At 40.2% G+C, this 20,490-nt stretch overlaps 1 protein-coding gene across 11 annotated transcripts in view; it reads left to right on the top strand.

Annotated features, from left to right (window-relative positions):
- The window catches only part of KDM4B (lysine demethylase 4B), a 90,998-nt gene that overhangs the window by 33,807 nt on the left and 36,701 nt on the right, over positions 1–20,490 (top strand). For 9 of the 11 annotated variants that reach the window (XM_040537486.1, XM_040537484.1, XM_040537487.1 and 6 more), the window contains exons 6-8: positions 1,913–1,962; positions 5,136–5,239; positions 9,626–9,763. In XM_040537486.1, the coding sequence (XP_040393420.1) occupies positions 1,913–1,962; positions 5,136–5,239; positions 9,626–9,763 (292 nt within the window). Of the gene's footprint in view, positions 1–1,912; positions 1,963–5,135; positions 5,240–9,625; positions 9,764–15,191; positions 15,866–20,490 lie in introns of those variants that run through there. The other 2 variants (XM_040537489.1, XM_040537488.1) reach the window with 2 other exon arrangements.

Below are 20,490 nucleotides of genomic sequence, written 5' to 3'. Positions count from 1 at the left end.
CTTTTAACATCCTCAAGATTCAATTAATCTTATCTTTACAACTCCCAATTACAGACACTAATTAAGTGAAGGTTGCATTGTAGACTGGGGATATTACATTAATCATCAGCAGCCTTGTAGCCATAAATTAGTTCTTTCCCAATCCTTCAGCATTTTTCCCAGAAGAAATGGAATGTCTCATTTCCCTGTTTTAAGGGACATTAATCCCACAAAGGAGCTTTGGATCGGGATTAGTTTTATCACATTTATGTAAGTGATGAATGGTCTTTGTAAAATGAAAGTTACTAGCTTTGTCCCAGACAAATGAAATTGAATTGTTTGATAATTATGCAATTTAAGGCACTGTCAAACTTTGGTCAGAGGATGTTGGGAGCCCTTTGCTATGTTTATTATTTTATAAGATTAGGTGCTACATAGTGTTTTCCCTTAGATTTTTTTTTAAGCCATCAGTTTAAATCAGCTTAATGTCTAAATCTTTCTTGAAGCATCCTATGTGTGATTTCTTTCCTTGGTTATCCTTTCTAACCTGCTAGATCACAAAAGGTAAATTTTTGTTTGTGGACAAAAGCAATATGGGATATGACTCCTTTCTTTCTCCTTACATTGTAAATAAACTTTTAAGTTGAAAATTGAGAAGCTGAGCAAGGGGACGGGCTGAAAGTCGTTAAAATTTTGAGAGATGCTATCATTAGTAGAGCAATACTGTGTACCTGTTGTTGAGATCACGCAGTTGCCTGCTTACAATATCCTGTTTTCAACTTTTTATAATGGGACGTGATGGTTTTGACAACTTTATTGAAAATAACAAAAATAACTCATTTTTTATTATTCACATTGTGCAGAAGTTATAGCTAGTAATAAATGTAATTCTCACATATAAATTTTCAAAATTCTCTTACTGTTACAAAAACGAGTATGAGAGCCACGCTTAATTTGATGCAGTATGTAAACAACAGTTTAAAAAATTCCACTGACATTATTTTTGTCATCTTTTTAAACATGTTTAAGTATATCATGGTATTCAGTTACCTCATAGCCTGAATATATAAAATCTTGACACCTGAATTTTGCTTCTGTGAATACTGAGGTCATATAACTTCAGAGCAGTAAGCTAACTAAGAACTTTTTTTGGGAGGCAGAGGGGGAACACATCTGAAACTTCTTTTGCATTCTTTCTACATCAGTCATACAAAACTTTCTTTAAAATATTTAGAAGTTGTTCCCTTTATTCCTTAATACTGTTTTCCCCAGAAGACCCTGCTTTTTCCATTCACCTCTTCAAGAAAATTACCTAAAAGTTTAATTCTGTTCCTTTCACGTCAGACGGTGCAATCCAGCACATAGACAAGGATTGACTGCTGTTTTGAATAGTACTTACTTTTTTGAATAAAACCTAAAAGATTTGCACAGTTTTCTTTCAAAAATGTCTATCTTCATTTCCTGTAGGTGTGCCAATACACACAGACCCTCCCTCACACCTTCTCAGCCTCTCTGAAATTTCTTACTTGTTAATCTTTAGCACGGCCTTATGGTTTTATTTTGCAGCTGTCTTTCCTGTGGAAACCAAGCCTGCTGTTCCCTGTGCTGAATTATTTCTGTTGTATCATCACTTTGTCACCTCAGTTATCCTTCTACCTTATGAAGTCCTGTGATTGTGTTTAAACAATTGCAGACAAATATCACACCTCGTGTAACGTGTCTGAGGGCTTTGATGGGAATACTGGCTTTCCTCCATGTGTTATAGTCGTGTTATTGATACCTTCCAGACCTCAATTTTTGGTTATGTTTCTGGACGTTAATTGTACTTGTGCTGTGCTGAAAGTTACTACCACGGTTGTTTTTAGCCCATTTTTTTAGTTCACTGTTTTTAGGTTGCGGTATGACTTTTTGTTCTTCTCTGACTTTCTCCTAGGTATGCTATTCCTCCAGAACACGGCAAAAGGTTGGAACGCCTGGCGAAAGGTAAGCTTAGCTTCTTGCCATGTTAATACTGTTTGGACAAATACACGGGTATGTTCCTAGTGAAAACTAAAGCATCCCAGAGGAGAATTCCACCCTTAATTTTCAAACGGATTTACAAAGAATTGATTTTGAACTGACAACTATAATTTACTATTGCAAGAGCTGCTTGATGAACCCGCATTGGTATAATAGTTTCAGGGGCAGAAAGCTTGTCATCTTGTCAGAAGTGCCGTGAACGTTTCCTACCAGTGCAACTGTTTTCTCAAAGCCTCAGTCTTCTGAAATGCTATGGCCCTAACTAAAATTGATGGAAAAAACTTGATTTTTTGAGGCAGTAAGACCATGTGCGGGAAATGGATTTAATAAGAGACCCCTCGTGCATCTCCATGTGTAACAGGAGGTTTGTGGCAGTGAGTTGAGAACTCCGTTGCTCCGGTTCTGTGGCGTGGTCTATGGGGTCTTTGTGATAATTCCCCCCCCATTACAAGCATTCAGCTGGGAAACAGTGTGGTAGAAACCATTCTTTCTTCCTACGCTGTCAGTGCTACATGTACAGCATTGGCATTGATTACTTTTGATCTTAACTAGGCAAGTGCCTACAAATGCAGTGACAGCATTCATGGAGAACAGCTAGGGGAGTTCTCACTTCCCTGTAAGATGATGCACAGTGTTTGGCGGCTTGCCTTTTATTCCAGCCACATCCCTCTTTGTCTTCTCAGTACAATAAATCCCATCTCAAAAAGCAGGGCTAGCTTGAGCTGTGATAAACTTCCACCTCTCACCAGGCTGGCTGTAATTTTTGGCCTTCCAAAGTGCCAGTCTCAGCTGCTGAAAACCCTGTGTGCGTGTTCTTGCCTGAGTACCTGCCAAGGTCATCTTGCAAGCTGCCTCCCGCCCTTGGTGAGAACAGCAAGCACAGACATCAGTGTTCTGGTTTGGGCACTTCTGATTTCCAGTTGGTAATGGTGGAAGCTTCAGGAAAGATGACTGACTGTAAAAATACATATATTTTTATTAGTTGATGTTGTGTTTGTGCTTTGTTGCTATTTTTGTGTACTTGCAAATGTTCTAAGTGCTGCCCAGCTAAAAAAAGCTGCTGTCCCAGAATAATTAACTCAAAATCTACATGTTTCATCTTCGATGAGGCATACTTTAATGATTTAAATCTGTTGTTGAAGATAATGCTGCAAAAGCACTGCTGTACTAAGGCAGGAAGACCTGGAAGGCTGCATGTATTCTGATGCAAAATAATAATAATATCGGTAAAGTAGGTATTCATAGGAATGATGTTTCTTGCTGACTGTCATTATAAATATTGTTTTTCACTTGAATAAAAAGGGGAGAGTGTTGAAGGGATCGATTGTATAGGGTAAATATAGAATAAATGGGTATAAACCTCCTAGGAGATGGTCGTATTTTCTCTTAATGCAGAGAAAAACAAAATCCCTAAATACTACTAATATTAAAAATTGTTGCTCAGAAAAGTTACATTTCAAAGTTACTTCGGGTCTGCACAGTTCTGTTTAATCATTTGTCAGGTTTTATAGAAGCTACAGTTTCATCTATTAGAAAGTTAATAAATCTAGATGACTCGTGCTCTGTAGAATCTGAAATATCACACCAAAGTCTGACACAGTAATATTAAGACTCTTGCTGTTTGTAACTTCATTTTACTGATGATCAGTTTTTGAAGCACAGTGATGGCTGGCAATAAACCGGACACAAATTATCAAGGATTTATTTTAAGCTGGTTGTTGCCTTATGGAAGTTGGGATGAGTAATGCTTTAAAACTACAATGAAGCAGCATTACTGCTTGGGCATCCTCCCTGTCCTGTGCATCAGTGGTCTATAGTACAAAGAAGTTCACTGTGGAGAGATGAGTATGCAATTAATACGGAAAATGAATAGCTGAGCTGTAAAAGAGCTCACTGGGAGAGTTGTGGAGCCCATGGAGAGAATGTTAATGTGTTGCCATGTTATTGGTGCTAATCACTTAAAATGTGCTTCTTTATTAGTGGCTTTAATGAGAGCCACTTAAACTGTGCATTAAAAAGAGGAAGTGCAGAGAAGAATGACAGACCGGGTAGTAGACAGTCATAATTGTAATTGAAATGCTTTTAGGACAAAAATATAAGAAAACTTGGAATACAGCAATCCTTTTTTTTTCACTTTCTGAACCCCCTTCCATTATGTCCCATCAATTAATTTTGCTTCCAGAGCTTGGTTGCCTTTTTTTTCTCTTTCTCCTAAATGATGGTGTTTTTTTTAATCCCTATAAACACATAATTTGTTGATTGAATCACCCGAACACGTGGTCTTGAACACAGTGCTTTTACATTGGTCTTGCTGATGTTTTCGGGAAGGAAGTACTGACATCAAGAGTTTGGTTCGGTTTTTATCCTACTTTTAATTATTTGTGGTTTATTTTAATGACTCGGTGTGGATCTCATAGCTCTGGTTGAACTTGCACTTCGTACTGTTGAGATGCTGAGTCAGATCATGCTGTCTCTGCCAGACATACGAGTGTCTGCTGTGGCCAGTGAATAAGTGTCCCTTTTTCCACTGCCTTGTAGTGGATATGTTTTGTTTTGTTTCTTTCTTTTGACTGCATATTAACATCTGCATGCTTATTTTTTTTTTCCTTTAGGCTGGTATGTAGGGCAGATCGTTCTGGAATCGTTTGATAACAGTTGTGTTACTTTCCCAGGAATAATATAGCTGCCCATCAAAGAAGGTATAAAAAGGACATATCAGTATGGAGTAGATGGTGCATGCTTGTCAATTTTTCCTTGTCCATATTCAGAAAAAGGGTGGCTCAGAGTCTAGCCCAAACGTGAGACAGCCAGGTTCTGTTTCTTAATTTGTTAGGATTTTCCTGAAATTCTGGCCAAGTTGCTTATGCCCAAATATGTATGATTTACAAGCTAACTCTCAACTTGAATGGGATTAACACTTAAGTGCATCAACATGCAATTTTTTTCCCCACAAGATTTATGTGGTATTTTAAACAGTGAGGCATGTGCTAAGTACTGACATCTTTAGTAGTACGCCTATTGTTTTTATCTATCTAAAGTATCTAGGCAGGTTTTCATTTTGTCATCTTGTCTCTGATTAAATAATGATTGGGTATAATACTCCAGAAATGATAGTCCTCTTTGTAATGTCTCCACAGGATTTTTTCCTGGAAGCTCTCAGGGATGCGATGCTTTCCTCCGTCACAAGATGACCCTCATTTCGCCCTCAATCTTGAAGAAGTACGGCATTCCTTTTGACCGGGTATGTACCAAAAAGATACTTTGGAGATGCTGGTAAGCTGTTGAGTTGCACAAACCACAACACCCCTCTTTTAAGGAAACAATTCATTGCAAGCCACTGGGGAGCAATTTGCTTAATTTCCAAATGCATTATTATGCTAAATGTATCATATCAGTTTAAACCAGCTGGATACCTGTAAATGAGGATTTGTGGTTTGTCTAGGACAAGCTTTGTGAAGTACCTCTATTCGTAAAACCTTTCACAAGAGCTAACTTAAGCATTGTAACTTCGTCACTTACGGAGCTTCTCCAGGTAGGCAGGGCTAAACTGTAATTCAGGTGCTATGGCTTATCAATAGGCTGCATAACTCACAGGTAATTCTTGAACACAGGCTTAATTTTTTGTTCTCCTGGATCCAGTATGAATCAAAAACTGGAGTTAGACGTACTGGTTCTCTGTTGTACAAGCCTTCTGTCTACACAGGGCCAGTAAGGATCCATGCATCTCTTAAGTCGTCTTATTTGAAATGCTGGGTCATGTTTATTTGGCATGATCGCTTTAATGTGCTTATTCTCAAAGTCTTTGGACAAGAAGTAAATCTCCTCAGCCAAGCATGCTTACCACGGATTTCATATCTGTGTAGAATCAATCAAGCAGTTACTGCTTCTGCGTGTTAGCAGCGTACGGAGCTCTTGTCCTGCCAGGGGGGTTAAGACATCGTGTCAGGGTATGATCCTGTCTGGGTGTGGGAAAAGGAATCAAGTTGGAGACACTGTGACTCTTAACTCTGGTGGGAAGTGTCAAAGAATGCCCGATTCAAATTGATTTCATTCTTCCTCAACCCCCTTGCATCATCAGCATTCTAGATATTATGCCCTTCTTTTTCTAAGTAAGAACTCTTGAGCTCTGATCATTTTTAAGCATGGTTTTGCTAGAGTTAGTCCACCTGAGACAAAGTATGGCACCTATTTGATGAGCCTAGTGATTCTCTGAGATGGAGGTAAAAGATCTTGGCTTTTTTATAGCATAAGAACCATGAATTCATTCAATTTACTGCTCCAGGGACTGTTTCATTTTTCCTGGTGGAAGGCTGTGATGAATGAAATTTGAAGCGTGATCATCTGGCTTGTCAGATGAGCTCGCTGTCAGTGCAGAGGAGGCTTGCATGAAGCAATGTGTGGTGCTTACGGTTCAACATCAGTGGCTAGCTAGACTTGGCCTAGTTTGCACACGATGGTCGATGTTAAATTGTTCTTACAGATCAACAAACCATTTTTCTTGTAATTCTGTCTGTGAAACCTAAATCCCAAGTGTGAAAATATTGATATCTGCTACATATGGTTGAAAATAATAATGAAAATATCTAATTGTGGGATCTGATTTTTTTGGTAAGGATTTTAATTTTACAAATTTCAGGAAAGTAGATGGGCAGATTGGAATGTGAGTGGTATCTCAATGCATAGATGCCCCTTGGAGAAATGACTTAATGGAGAGTCAAAGATGTCTATTCCAACCGTACTCCCAAAAGAGTACAAAACTTGTAGCCAGTGTGATCTTCTGAAAAGTCTGTCCGACCTTATCTTTATTGGTCTAAATGTCACTTAAATGGTGAAGTTTAAGAATTTCTTCTTACGCTTTTTTCTGCTGCAGTATCAGTTGAATGCTGTGTCTTGCTGCTATTAATGGTATTTTTCTTATGGCTTCTGGTTAAAACAGCTTCATAAGTGATGCCAGAACATGTTGAACAGAGCCTAACAAGGGGTCACTGCTTATCTAAAAAAGCTGAAAATAATACTGATTAAAAAGTATCTGTTGGTGCAGCCTAGGCATTGTAAGTGAAGTCTGTCGTGCAGCCCCCTGCTGGCATCCCTTCCTGTGGAATGGAAGAGAACAGGAAATGGGAATTAATTTCTGCTGTGTCATTCGGGTGGTGTGTTTGGGCAGTGCTTTTGTGTCCGCAGGGGGTCAGAACAGGAAGGAAATTCTTGTCAGGCTTCAAAAGTTTAAATGTTGTAGGTGGGCAGATTTTGCTCCGGAGTGATACATCTTTATGTGTTTGCTTTTCCATGTATTTGTGGAAAGGGACATTGACTGGAAATTGTATGGTAAGTGGTTTCTGATCAATAACCGTGCAAGAGGAACAAAAGAGTTTGAGAAAAAAAAAAAAAGTCGCTAGAGGAAAGCTTTCCTTCCAAGCTTATCGCAGGTCAGCTTTACTGTTCTGTATGGTGATAGGCATGGGGTGTGAAGTGCTTTAAATAAGGGAATTTCTAATTTGTTGCTTGGTAAAAAAGCCTTCTCCCATTTAGCTAGGCTTCCTGCTCTGAATCTTTTGATTTGTGACATGAAGGTTTTTTTACAGATTCATGTCTGGTGTCTCCTTCATGCTGATTATATGTAGAACCTTTAAAATATGTGCTACCAGAATGCTACGAATCTGATTTTTATCTGTTTCTTCTTTTTCCCCCACTAAAAAATAGGAGAGGCTAGTACATGTCAAAGCCAAGCTTTATATTTTAAAGGAAGGGGGATTATTAACATCTTACCTAAAGAAATATAATTCCTAATCCTGATTTACAGAGCGCGGGGTGAAAATGTGTATTTGTGATAGATTTGCTCAACTCTCTGGTAGTCACTGGTTGTTTTTAAATGTGAAGAGGAGGAGGAGATCTCTTAAGTCAGAGCAGCCTGTATCTGAATAACCCCTGTCCTGAAATAGTAGCTTTTGAAGGAGGATCGCTATTATTCACAGACAGGGAATGTGTGCCATTTTTCTTTAGAAACAGAGATAGGATCCCTTCATCTAAATTCTTGGCAGATTTCAATGAAGTGAATAAGCACACATTTATAAATCTCTATAATGGTATTTACTTCTGGAAAAAAAGAAGCAGATCAATACTAGGGCTTTTTAATAATTAAAAATGTGTATTTCTGTAATCTCCTATTGATTTCTCCATTTATTCTTCAAGAGCTTGCAGAAGTCAGTAAATTTAGGGCTTTCTCCATGAGTGGCAGTTTGTGCTGGCTTTCTTTCAATAGTTATTACTTTTCTGCATGGCCTATCCATCATCTCGAGTGCTTTCTAATTTATTGTAGGGATAATGTTGACAGCAGTGACATGGAGGACATACACTGTAGGCTTGAAATGAAGACACCAGGATGTAGATTTCGTGACAGAAACATAATCTTTCCGTCTTGTGAAGTTAGCAATCTACCGCTCTGCTTTGATTTATGGAGGGGGCTGGATGGGGAACGCGCCGTGAAGCTGGCTGCAGACCGGACTTCGGCACCTCTCATCCAGAAGCTTCTCGTGTTGTCATATAAGCTTTTCTTTTTTCTTTTTTTAATTCTTTTTATTCTGCTAATGTTCATAGCATTAGCAGGCTTAGGTGTTTAATCAGCATAGTGGGTAAATATTTTAACTTCTGCTCACATTTCCTATGTGGACCGATCCTTGTGCTTTTAAGTGTAAGTTCTTCAAAACCTCTGTAGGCTCTGAACCACTGTGTTGTGGGAAATGATCCAGAGGCGTCATGTGGCTGTTATGAAAGCCTGGTCAGCACTTCTGGTTTAGAAAGACAAGGGAAGGACAAATTTTGCCTCTTTTGTGATCTATCGAAGGGAGATGCTATCATACGTTTTGGTAAGCTGGCGAGCTGGCCCGGGAGGATTGCTCAAAGCTGCCGGTATTGCTGCCAGTTGTTCTTACGCTGTGTGCTAGGATTTAATTACCTTCCTTTCTTCCCCGATGTCTCCTCTTCGTAGGTTTTTAAAAGGTGATTTTCTAAAAGTGTTGGGAATTGATTGGCCTCTGATTACAGCCGTAATCTGCAGTTTTCAATCTTTTTGCTTATTGTTTTAATTTTACTTGAGTAGACAAATGGTGAGCTGTAATTTTTAGGTTGTTTGACTAATGGGTGAACAAATGGGAATAAGAATGATAAATATGAGCGAGGAAGTAAATACAGTGGAAAGTAGCATGTATTTCAGCAGGACACTGCAAGGCAGAGTGGATGTTTAGGTGGGAAATCCAATTTACTTGGCCCCACTAGCATGGAGTATGAACATGGGTTTGGACTTAACATAAGCTGAAGTGATGACCATCAAAAAATTTGTTGATCTTCTGAACTGCTGCAGCCTGGGATTCTTTCTGTAACTTTGACTCAACAGAGTTCAGATCTTGTGATGGTTTCCATCCTTTGTACTGTCTTTTTTCATGAGTAGAATTACTTTGATATTTCTGCTGTTAGCAAGAAGTTGTTCCAGGTTTAGCCAAGAGTTGGCAGTGACTGTTCTGCCTCCCCTCCAGCTGGGAGAGAGAGAGAGATTTAACCAGAGAGATTTAACTCTGTTCTCAAACTGCTATTTCAACTGATCTGTGGGGTATGTCTTATTTTTGTTTTTCAGATCACCCAGGAAGCTGGAGAGTTCATGATTACGTTTCCTTACGGTTACCATGCTGGCTTCAATCACGGCTTCAACTGTGCCGAGTCTACCAACTTTGCCACTTTGCGGTGGATCGACTATGGAAAAATGGCAACCCAAGTAGGTGTCTATTTGGATGAGGGATTACTTAAGACCACCAGCTCGTGAAATAAAAACAATTGAGTGGGGGACTTGTCCTTTTGACCAAAACTGAAATTGTTTTGAGGATATACTCTTTCATTGTTCCATGTTGTTGTTTTGTTCTTGTTGATAATTCATGTCATTTTAAGGGCGTAGTAATGACTTTCTTGAATGCTGAATGTACATGCACCTTGTGGAGAGGTTGTTTTGAAACTAATAAGTTTGGATTAGTTTTCTGAAGCATCCAAACTGTGTTTCACACTGAATAAGGTGACTGATATGACTGAATACAATTCATTAGGCACACGCTGAAGGAGAAGGAATAAGCTGGAGACATCTTAAACTTTCATAGGAATATACCAATAACCTTGTGAAAATATTTGGATTTCTCTACCATCTGCATAGTACAGAAAGCCTGAGTCATGTCTCAGGAGGAGAATCATGCTGGAATGGCTGTGTATGGCTATCTCATTAGGGCAAATTTCTTGTATGTTTTTGTTACTTTTGACAGTTCCGAGGGCACTGACAGTTTTTCATGAAAGCATGCATAGTGCGTTCTCTGGTTTTTAAATGTGAATTATTAGCAGCTATGGGCATATATTTCAAACTGATTAATATAGTTTTTCTCTTTTTTGAAAGTCTGCCTTAAATGGCTTGTTTTTAATGCATTGATGTCTTTGGTACATTAGATGTGATGCAGTGCAGCATAACTAGTTCAATAAAATCTGTGAATTTTTAAATTAGGGATCAGTTCCACACAGTCTTTGGGGAAAGGATAAATGATTGCCATGGGGTAGCAGTGTAAAATTGCCTCAGATGTTCCTTTCCAGAAAGGCAGACTTAGATTTCACTCTAGAATAGCATTTATATCATCTCCTTCACTTATTTTTCTTCTATCAACTCGGTGTGACTCTGCAGGTTTCATAATGCGTCCTAATGCTTTGTTCTGGGCAAAACCAACCCCACTGAAAATGGGCTGCAAGTGCATCTGTGCCTCAATCTGTGGAACACTGTAATGATGCCCATTTTTCCTTTACTAGGGTTTATATTCTAAGAAAGGTAGATGATCACTGAATGTAGTCACTCTCTTCTCTGCTTTGGGATCCTAGGCTCATTGAAAATGCTGTCTTTAACCCTTCACCTTTGTAATGTGCTGTAATGCCTTCCGCCACTTTCGGCCCAAGCTGAAACTTTCTACGTATAATTATATTCAGAAGTGATCGTTGCTGTGTGTTAATTAGCCTGAGTGGTTGCTCTGTGATTAATGCCAGTCACTCCTTCCTGCTTCTCGAAGCTAGTGCTGTTTCTGGCACTGCAGACAGTGAGGGATCTTGTAGAATCATGAAAAAAGCCATGCTGTTTCTTCCTAGTTTTCCTTTTTAATTAGTAAGCATCATTAAGGCAACTAGGAAAGGAAGGTGGTTGTTAACCCACAGGAGCTTTTTTTCCTGCTTTTTTCCATCTCTTGGTATTTATATCCTGCCTCAGCAACTGCAGGCAGGCAGTCCTTGACTGTCAAACATCGCAACACTCGGTGTCCGAGAAGCTTATCCACAGAAAGCAAGTTTAGCCCTTCAGGTTACCTTCGGGTGTCTGTCTTGTTTATTTTTTCAGTAATATTTAGCCCACAGTTTCAAGGAGTCAGCTGTTAGCTAACAAATTTGGCACCTGAGCACTCTCCTTGTCTAAAATAAGCAAATAGATTTTATTATTTCATTTGTGAAACCGCAGTGGTGTAAAAGCATCTTATGTTAGGCATGCTAGTGGCTGTGCCATGAAGTATAACATTCACTGTGCCAGCCAGGTAATACCTCTGAATTGCTAGTAATGGCAACTGAAATGATTCTCAGAATAGAAAAATCCTTGTACTGAAAAGTCATGTATTTGTTCCCGCTGTCCCCTGCCAGTGTTCAAGGATGTGAATCCAGGGTTGGTGTTTGTAATCTTTTTGCAATCCTTCAAGGCGGTAAAGCAGACCATGTGGCAGTAGCCGTGGGCTCTGAGACCATGTGGAGGTGGACTGGGAGTTGTCCTTTTGAATTTGTTCTGGAGCTAAAGAGAGGGTAAGAAAAACCTAGAACCGTGAGAGGCCTCAAAATGGTGTTAAGTGTCTTACAGTCAAAAATGGCCAAACAAACTTGGTTTGAAAATGTGGAAAAAAAAAAAATCGAGTTAGTTTGTTGTGACCTTGTATGCCAGGCTTGTCTGTAGCAAATGGTCGTGGTTATACACCCCAGAAAATGGGGTTTATCGTGGAAGTTCTGACAGACCCTTAACTACAGCAGTGCCAGCAGGCACCACTCTAATATTAAAAGCAATTTTGGGTTCAGCCATGTGTTCACAAACAAGTGACATTTGGGAAGTGCAGTTTTAGATTGAGCCTCCATGCTTACATTGTTAAGCAGCGTAGCGTGAAATTACTGAACAAGCAGCATAGAGAGCTCTGAGCAAATCTGGGGAGAGAAAGTTGAAGTGTGGAAGGAGATGCCCAATTTATTTCCATTGCACTTGCTGACACTTGTCTGTTCAGAGATTTCCATTTAATATTACCTAAACCACACATTGCATACATGTTAATTAACCCTTTGATACCTTACTGTCAGGCTCCAGATGAGGTATGAATGCTGTTACACAGTGAGGGCAAAAGGTTTATTTAAATCCCATTTTAAGTTAAACAGGAACTTTAATGGAACATCAGCTGACTCTCTACACCCCACCTGCCTGCACATTTAAGGAGAAGGAATTCAGGGAGAGAGACATCCAGGAGTGCAATTTTTGGTTAACTACTGCAGCTTTGCTAAATTTAGAAATGGCTATATTGATTTCTGTGCTGTCAGGCACAATTTGATTATATTTGCCTACATCAGAGCAGGTTTTTTTTCATGTCATATGGTCATTTTTAAAATTCTTAGAAACTCTTGAGTGGATGGCGCTCCATAGGTCCGTAGTGTTACTGCAGTGAAACCAGGCTGTAAAGTGATTCTTCTCTCCTTGTCCTGCCAGTACTCATGAGATTGGTGACAAGGTAAGGTTCAAAATTAGACAGTTTTAATGTTCTTCTGGACGTTATCCTAGGGATTAAATTTGAATTCTGCTTTTTTCAGAGCTATGAATAGAGTGAGACATGTCAGTGGCATAGAGTAAGAGACAGGAAGGTAATGGCTTACCTCCAAAAACCATAGATAGAACCATGCTAATTGCCTGCCAAACAGATGAAATGTTCTGCTAACCACCGGGGAACCTGCCTAGGCTGTAAAAATGCATGACGACTGGAGCGAAGTTTAAAGATCAGCTTCTTAGACACCGTTTCTGCTCGAATTGTAGAACAAGCATCGGCAATGGCTGCGGAGTTGTGTGGGAAACCGATAATTGGTAGGTGTACTTGTATTTGTGTAGACCCGTAACCAGGATCAACAGATGCTTAAAAATGCGATTGGAAATTGGCTTGGTGGACCCTTGGGTGAAGAAATTAGCTGTCTGGCTCTCAGCATTTTGAGAACCTAGTGGAGAGGTTGTGGAGTCTCTTTCAGAACAGTGCAGGAGAAGCTGCCATAAAGGAACTGGATGGGTGTTTGTCTGTCTGTAATGATCATGGGGATGTTCCTTCTGGGTTTCACGTGTTTAGATGCAAGTTGTAACCAACCCTGACAATAATCTCTTACCATTTACTGTCTTCATCTATCAGATGTCTCCTCTATGTTTAGTCTGCCCCAGGCTCAGGTGGGAAACCTGAAAAATGATGGCGTTTGGCACATTGGTTACCACAAGCGTTTAGCAGAAATCTCTGGTTTCTTTCCTTATGCTTGCCCTGGTTTTGTTTCAGCTTTTTATTTATAGCAGGTGTTTGCTTCTGAAGTCCAACTTGCTGATCTATGTGGTAAGTGCTTCTCTAGCCTCAGTGCTGGTATGTGGTGGACAAAATTCCTGTCACCGCTCATGATGTATTTAAATCCTCAGGACTGGTTGCTCCCCAGTTCTTAGAAAATGTCAGTCTCTTTCGATTCAGAGGAAGGATATAACACTCTCCTTTACCTCAGGTCTCTAATTACATGGTGGTGTACCACTGGGAAATAGATGTCTCGCCTGCAGCTGGACATTGTGCCCAGAAGTGTAAGAATTAACAGCTCTTTAACTGTTACCTCATTTACTGTCATTGTAAATGTCTCCCACCAGTCCTCAAGGAGCCTTCTGTTGCAGCCGACTTCTTTCCAGTCAAGGTGACTGACTTTAAGACCAACCATAGTTCCTGTTTCACTTAATCTGTGCAGAAGGCAGCAGTTGAATATTACATCTCTCAGCTACTCTTCTACAGTTGGGAGAGAGACCTTCAGTTAACCTTGGGGCTCCCGTAGGTCATCCTGGGGTGCAGTCATCACTAGGTCTTTCCAAATACTTAATGGTAATTCATTTCAGCATTCTTTGCTATGTTAAATGTGGAGATCAAACTCTAGCAGGAGATGCCCTTTTTAAGATACGGCCTTATCTGGCTGACATCAGCATCGGGCTGCTATAATGTGTGAAGTAAGAAGAGATTCAGGAAAGAGTTAAATGGTTTTTCAAGGAGTGGCGCAATGTCAGGAGTCAGCTGTGATCTGAACACTCTGCTTTAGGCCTTCATATTACCGATTAAATAATACAGTTGAATAGGGATGGTTTACTTTTGTATGCTGTAGTTAATGTTTACCTGCACAGGCAGAACCTGGAAATTACAGAGAAATACTTTCCTTTGTACTCGGTAGTTGGTGCTCTTCAATCATTTGTCTACCATTAATTTTTTTGTTAAAAAAGGCCTGATGAATGAAAGGCAGTGAATGATCATTTTCATTCCCTACCATTAGTTTTGGGTTTGTTCAGTGCGTTTTGTGTTTGTGGCTTTTTTTTTTAATACGAGCCTGCAGCTGCTTTCTGCATTGTTTTTTTTGGTTCAGTTTGTTTCTGAAAACTCATGGACGCAAGCATCAATAGGCTGAGGGTGGTCTTAGCAGTGTGTTTGACTAAACAACCCTTTCAACATCAACTGGTTTAGTTAAGTGTCCTCCTTGAAGTCGATGCGGCCTATAAGTCTCCTCTGGTTTGAAAAGACACTTTCAGAGTATACAATTTTATAAGAAATTCAAGTGTGTCTCACAGGTCGGCTTTTCTATTTTTTTCAAACTGGACTGGAAATAAGTGGGTGGGAGGGGAACAATTTTTTGCTCTTCCCTTTATATTACTAGCAGACACTCCTGGATGATAGCATCTGCGTTACCATCGGTTGACATTTTCATACCTTCATTTTATCTCTTATTTACTCCAGAGATAGTGCTGGAATTATCTCTCTCTCAGTATAAAATGGGGTCAAGTTGCCCTCCTTTCCAAATCCTACACTTTGTGTCCTGAAATAAGTAGCCTTCATCTCCACCTGCAGAGCATTCCAGGAGAGACCTCTGCTCCGGCACAGCTCAGTCCTCTGCTGCTTACTCCTTTCTCTGGCGAGAAGACGACGAGTAGGACTCTTCTGTTTGGATTTTACTGATACATAAAGGCATCCCCAAGAGAGGTGCCTTTTGGAGCATACACTGTGGTCTTTTGCACAGCTTGTTGTTTCCGAACTGTTGCTTCCATTGTGGAGTTTTATTTTTATTTTTTGGTGTGCGTTTTTAAAATAATAATGGAATAACAGATCTCAAATTTACTTTTGGAGTGTTTATGATTTAAAGTTGTCTGGCATATAATTTTCATTGCAAAATTGAAGCTTGCTTCTCCTCACTATTCATATGCTAGTAGGTTTTCTCTTGAAAGATGTCCTTTATTTCCCAAGAAATAAAATTCCTGAGAATTATGCAGAAACTGCTTGGTAGTGCTGTAAAATTGGTCTCTGAAATAGGGGAAATAAAACTTGTATTTTTGCATTACTTTGTATGTATGCCTTAACTGATTCTAATTGGACCTTTTAAGCGTATAATACCAAAAAAAAAAGATAAAAAAAAAAATATTCTAGTATGGAATAGCATTTCCATAGTTCCTTTTTGTAAGACAGATTCAAAAAATGCTTTTGTATAAAATCTTTCCCCTTTTAGGTAGTTGTTTTGTTCTGTTATTTGTAAACATTCCTAATGCTTTACTCTCCACAAAACACTGATTCTTTGCAATAAAAAGGAATTTTTACAGTGCTTTTAATGTTAAGGTGGGAAGGAGACAGTTATTTTTCTGAAGTGTTCTCGGAGCTTCATTTTATCAGCTCTCTTCTGAGACCTCCTTCTGAAGTATTGACTGGGAGGTTGGTTGGCAGCATTTTCCTAAGGAAGGAAGAACAAATACTGGTTTGTAATCACAAAACCTGGACGTTTGGGGGATTTTAGCCACTGGGATGGGTGGTGCCAGGCAGGTTTCTGGCCCAACCTGGAAGAAGGGGCACGTGAGCAACTGCAGCGCCCAGTCCAGGTCACTGGGAGCTGCTCAGGACCTGACTCCCCCCAAATGGGACATTTTATACCTCTGGGCAGGCAGTGGGGGCAGAAATGACTTCAGGCAGCTTGCCTGCTTTGCTCACCCCTTGTCCTCGCCCTTAGGGCGTTGAACTGCTAGGGATCTGTTTTACAAGATTGCTCAGTCTGATTTACTCTTAGCTTAATTACTGTAAGGTGTAAAGCTGTTCTTGGCTTCCTGAATGCAGCTTGGAAATGACTTTGCCAGCTCGGGGTGACTCTCTGGGAGCTGCCCTCAGCCCATCGGGTCCTGATGTGGCTGGGCTGCCAGTCTCCCCCCCTTTCCCTGCCTCACTAACCCCGTGATTTATAGTGCGGAGGTGGCTGTGTGCTTTGTGGCTGCAAGTAAATAGCTATGTGAAGAATGTGCTCCCTGCAGCTTATTTGCTCAGCTTCCCTGTCACATGGAGTCCCTGGTAAAGGCTACCAGCCCCAATCATTCATGTGTCAGAGCTGGGGCTTTGGGGTCGTCAGGCTTTGCGGATAGTAGGACTGTGAGGCCATCACAATCCCTTTTGAAAGCAGCCATAGCACTGTGCTTTCCTGGGCAGTTGGTGTTGCTCCACTCAATTGCTTCACGGGTGACACATGGGGGCTTAGATACAAAGGAAGAAGAGCAGTCTTACCCACCTACGAATGAATAAATAATAGTGCATTCTGCTCAAGAGTTGCAGAAATGATGATGTTAAAACTCTGAAAGGCAGCGTAAAAGTGTAAAGTAGCTGTGAATTCACATCACACTTTCTCATCAGGTACCTTGTCTTTTTGTTGTCCTCCACAGTAATTCCTTCAGCATACTTAAGGGCAACATTTGTTAACCTTCTGTCTCTTCGCTCTGTGCAGGAAGAACATTTTTAAAAATAAAGCCCACTTTTTATTATAGCGTGCTTAGAGTAGATTGCTTATGAGCAACGTATTTTAATTTTTTAAACTCCACCTGGCTTAATTATTTGTCTTTCCTGACAGCCATGCTCCTGATTTTCTTCCAGCTTGGTTCCCTACTGGCAGGTTCAGTCAGCAGGTTCTGTTGCAGGGTCTTTGAGAACGCTTCCTAATCTCGGTTGTCAGGATTCAGATCTCACCTCTGCTCTGTAACTCACCAAACTCTCCAGCTGCTTCGAGAATGCATGCAGGTGAATCTAGATTATTACTGGAGAGAGAAGTGCTTCTTTTGGTATGTGGTTTTCAGAGGGGCCTCGATTGCTGTTTCTTTTAGGATTGATAGACAGCCTCCTGCCTCCTTTATTTATACATCAGCCCTCCCCTGATTCTAATTTATATCATTTGGAGATGCAACAAACAAATCTCAGTTTCTTGTCCGTTTGAAAAATGTCACTGAGGAATACTTGTTGTTACCCAGGAAAATAATTCCAGTGTGCTAGAGGCAGATCTTGGGTTGTCACTTTAGATACCAACACTTGATATTCCACCAAACAAAATGATTCATGTTTCTACAAACTGCCTGTAGATTTTCCTAGTCATATGCGGTATACAAAATGGTGGATTTTACTGCTTCATCTGTTATATCACAGGCCTGCAAACCATCACAGCTTTTGGCTTTCTCTTTAAACAAAATGAATAAGAAGCGGTTGATCCAACAGGAGGATAAAAGGCTAACTGCACTGACTTAGCAGGAATTGTCTAGTACATCTGTCACTTCAGAGCTGTAGAACTTCGCTAAGCCATGTCAGTGCATGGTAGCTGCTTCCTTAATGCACGATCACAGTGCTGACCCGCTGACATGACATGCTTTCTGCCAGCAAAAGTGCTCGGTTGTAGACTTCTTTCACCAACCACAAGGCTGACGATGCGGAAGAAATAATAGCTTGAGATAACGTCAGAATGGTGTTCACTGTAGGCTTTTATCCAGTGGTTATGATTTAGTCTTATTTTGTTTATTCCTTATACTGGAACGAGTCTGTCCAAACACAGAGGAGCTGGTATTTCACCGAGTCCCTTTTTGGTAGTGTTGGTGAGAGCAGTGAATTTCTTTCTTGGTCCTTTCAGCCTTTTCAGAGACACAGTGCTGGACCCTCACCCGCTGGGGTTGTGTCCATCTCTCAGGAACAATGATGGAATATTTTAGAAAGATTCAGGAGTAGTTGGCAACTGTACAGGTGTAGTCTACGGAATAGTAGAAGAGCTTTAAAAAAAAAAAAGTGATTCTGGCAGTAGTTGTGAAATAGCATGGTGGGGGGAAAGGCTGACACATCTCCATGTAACATATCAGCAGTAACCTGCGAGTTGGATGGGGTGTTATTATATTTGCCTAACATAAAGCATGTCACATAGCACTCTATACTGAATTTTGAATGTTGCAGAGGAGTGGGTAAAACTGCCTCCCCAGCTACCACCACTTGCTATTTACCCAGCTCTTCTGCCCACAGAAATCTGCACGGAACATTATGGCAGCAAGTTAAGGAAGCAAGTGAGGAGAAAGCATGCCCTGCGGCCAGGGACCAGGGGGAGTCCTTGGAAGTCTTTGCCTAATTGTTTTGTTTATGAAACTCTGTGGAGGATTTCCAGTGGGTTTCCTAATGAACTGGTTTGTTGTTGAGACTTACAGCAATGCTTGTAATTAGAGTAGAAACAGGGGGTCAAGACTCATCTCCCTTCCCACAAGCTTTCAACTACCAACCATTAAGCACACGAACGAAGCATTTTAGGTTTTTCTCCTTCTTTTCAAAGTTTAACTCCTCAGTGACGTGCAGAATACCCAACACTCATCTTTTAGGCACCTACCTGCAATTTGTGTGCTTTTGTCACTTTTGAAAACTTGGTTGTCTCTGGGAGCATTGCTCGCTAAGGGGCTGAGTGGAAATGTAACTTTGGGCTGAAGGGAAGGGAAATAAACTGGAGCCCAGACTAGTTTTTTCTGTCGTAGTGGGTGAGTATTAACTAGATCTCAAGGAACACATCTGTAATTGGATAAGCAGTTGGATAGCTGTTTAGAAGTATTGTACTGAGAGTATTTTGTGTTTCCACCGAAAGCTGAAGCTTTATATCTTGTCCTGGCACTTCATAAAGAAACGTTTAGGAGTGTTCTCTGTGTGAGCAGTGTGTATTCCTATAACGTACGGCAAGAATTTTCTGACCTTTTGGACATAGCCATCTTTTCTTTCCCAGTAACTTGCTTTTAGGCTTCATCGTTACAAAGAAGCAGACAAAAAAAACCTTAAGCAAAGATTTAGGTTTTCCATTTAATGACGGCATAATAGCTGAAAGAACTTAACTTTGAGTGCATTGTATTTTTTTTTCTGTTCAAACTTCCATTAAGGCAAAGTGGGAGGCTAGCTGAGTCTTAAACAGCTGTGCTTGCAACAGGCCCTGACTTCATCTAAATGTGAGGTTTTTTTCTATGAGAACCAGATGTGCCAATTTACATAGATCATTTTTGTGACTATTCCTACGTAAGGAGAAGGGTCGTTTTACGTTAACTCTTTCTATGTTACAGAACAGATGGGGTTCAGTTTAGTGGTAATACCTGGGAAGTGAGGGAAGGAATCCTTACAACAACGAGGTTGAATGAGGCTACATTTTTTCATAGATCATTTCGTCTTTTCATTTGACTGTAATTTTATATATGCTTGTTAGTTTAAAAATAAAATAGCAAATAAGATAACAGTTACACATTCAGTATTAACACATTTCTAACTATCACTGAATTATTATTGATGAGACGGTTCTTGGTGCGGTCAGGTATTTCACCACAGTCTCCAACTCTAACAGATAATAAAGTAGGAAATAGGGGAAGTTTGTTGTTTTTCTGTGTTGGAAAAGTGTTTCACCTTTGCATTTCCTTATTTTTCTAGGTTTTTTGTTTGCAAATTGGCTTTGTGTATTTTTATCCCATATGGGTAGCAAAGTCATTAGCTTATGAAAAAGGAGAGCTGGGGCTAGCGAAAGTCTTCAGAAGATGGAACAAATAGGTTCCTGTAGACTTGGTGAATATGGAAGTTCCTATCGTCTTGTTGCTGTTTTGGGTCTCAAATACCCTGTAACTGAAGGCAAAGAACTACCCCTAACACTGTTTTGTTTTATTTTCTATCCCCTGCCACTTTCCTCAGAACTTGCAGTTGGTCCTCGGAGATGAATCTTCCTTGATGACAAATACTCTGTTGTTTGATCTGTCACTCCTCCAGCCGTGCTGTTCCCGAGCAGGTCGGTGTGGCAGTCTGGCTACCAGGCGGGGAGAGGCAGAGAAGAGGCACCAAGATGGTTGATTAGATCTCAGAGTTC

Source organism: Cygnus olor, chromosome 26, assembly GCF_009769625.2.
Source record: "Cygnus olor isolate bCygOlo1 chromosome 26, bCygOlo1.pri.v2, whole genome shotgun sequence".
Classification (NCBI taxonomy): domain Eukaryota; kingdom Metazoa; phylum Chordata; class Aves; order Anseriformes; family Anatidae; genus Cygnus; species Cygnus olor.
This window is presented reverse-complemented; position numbering and strand designations above follow the sequence as displayed.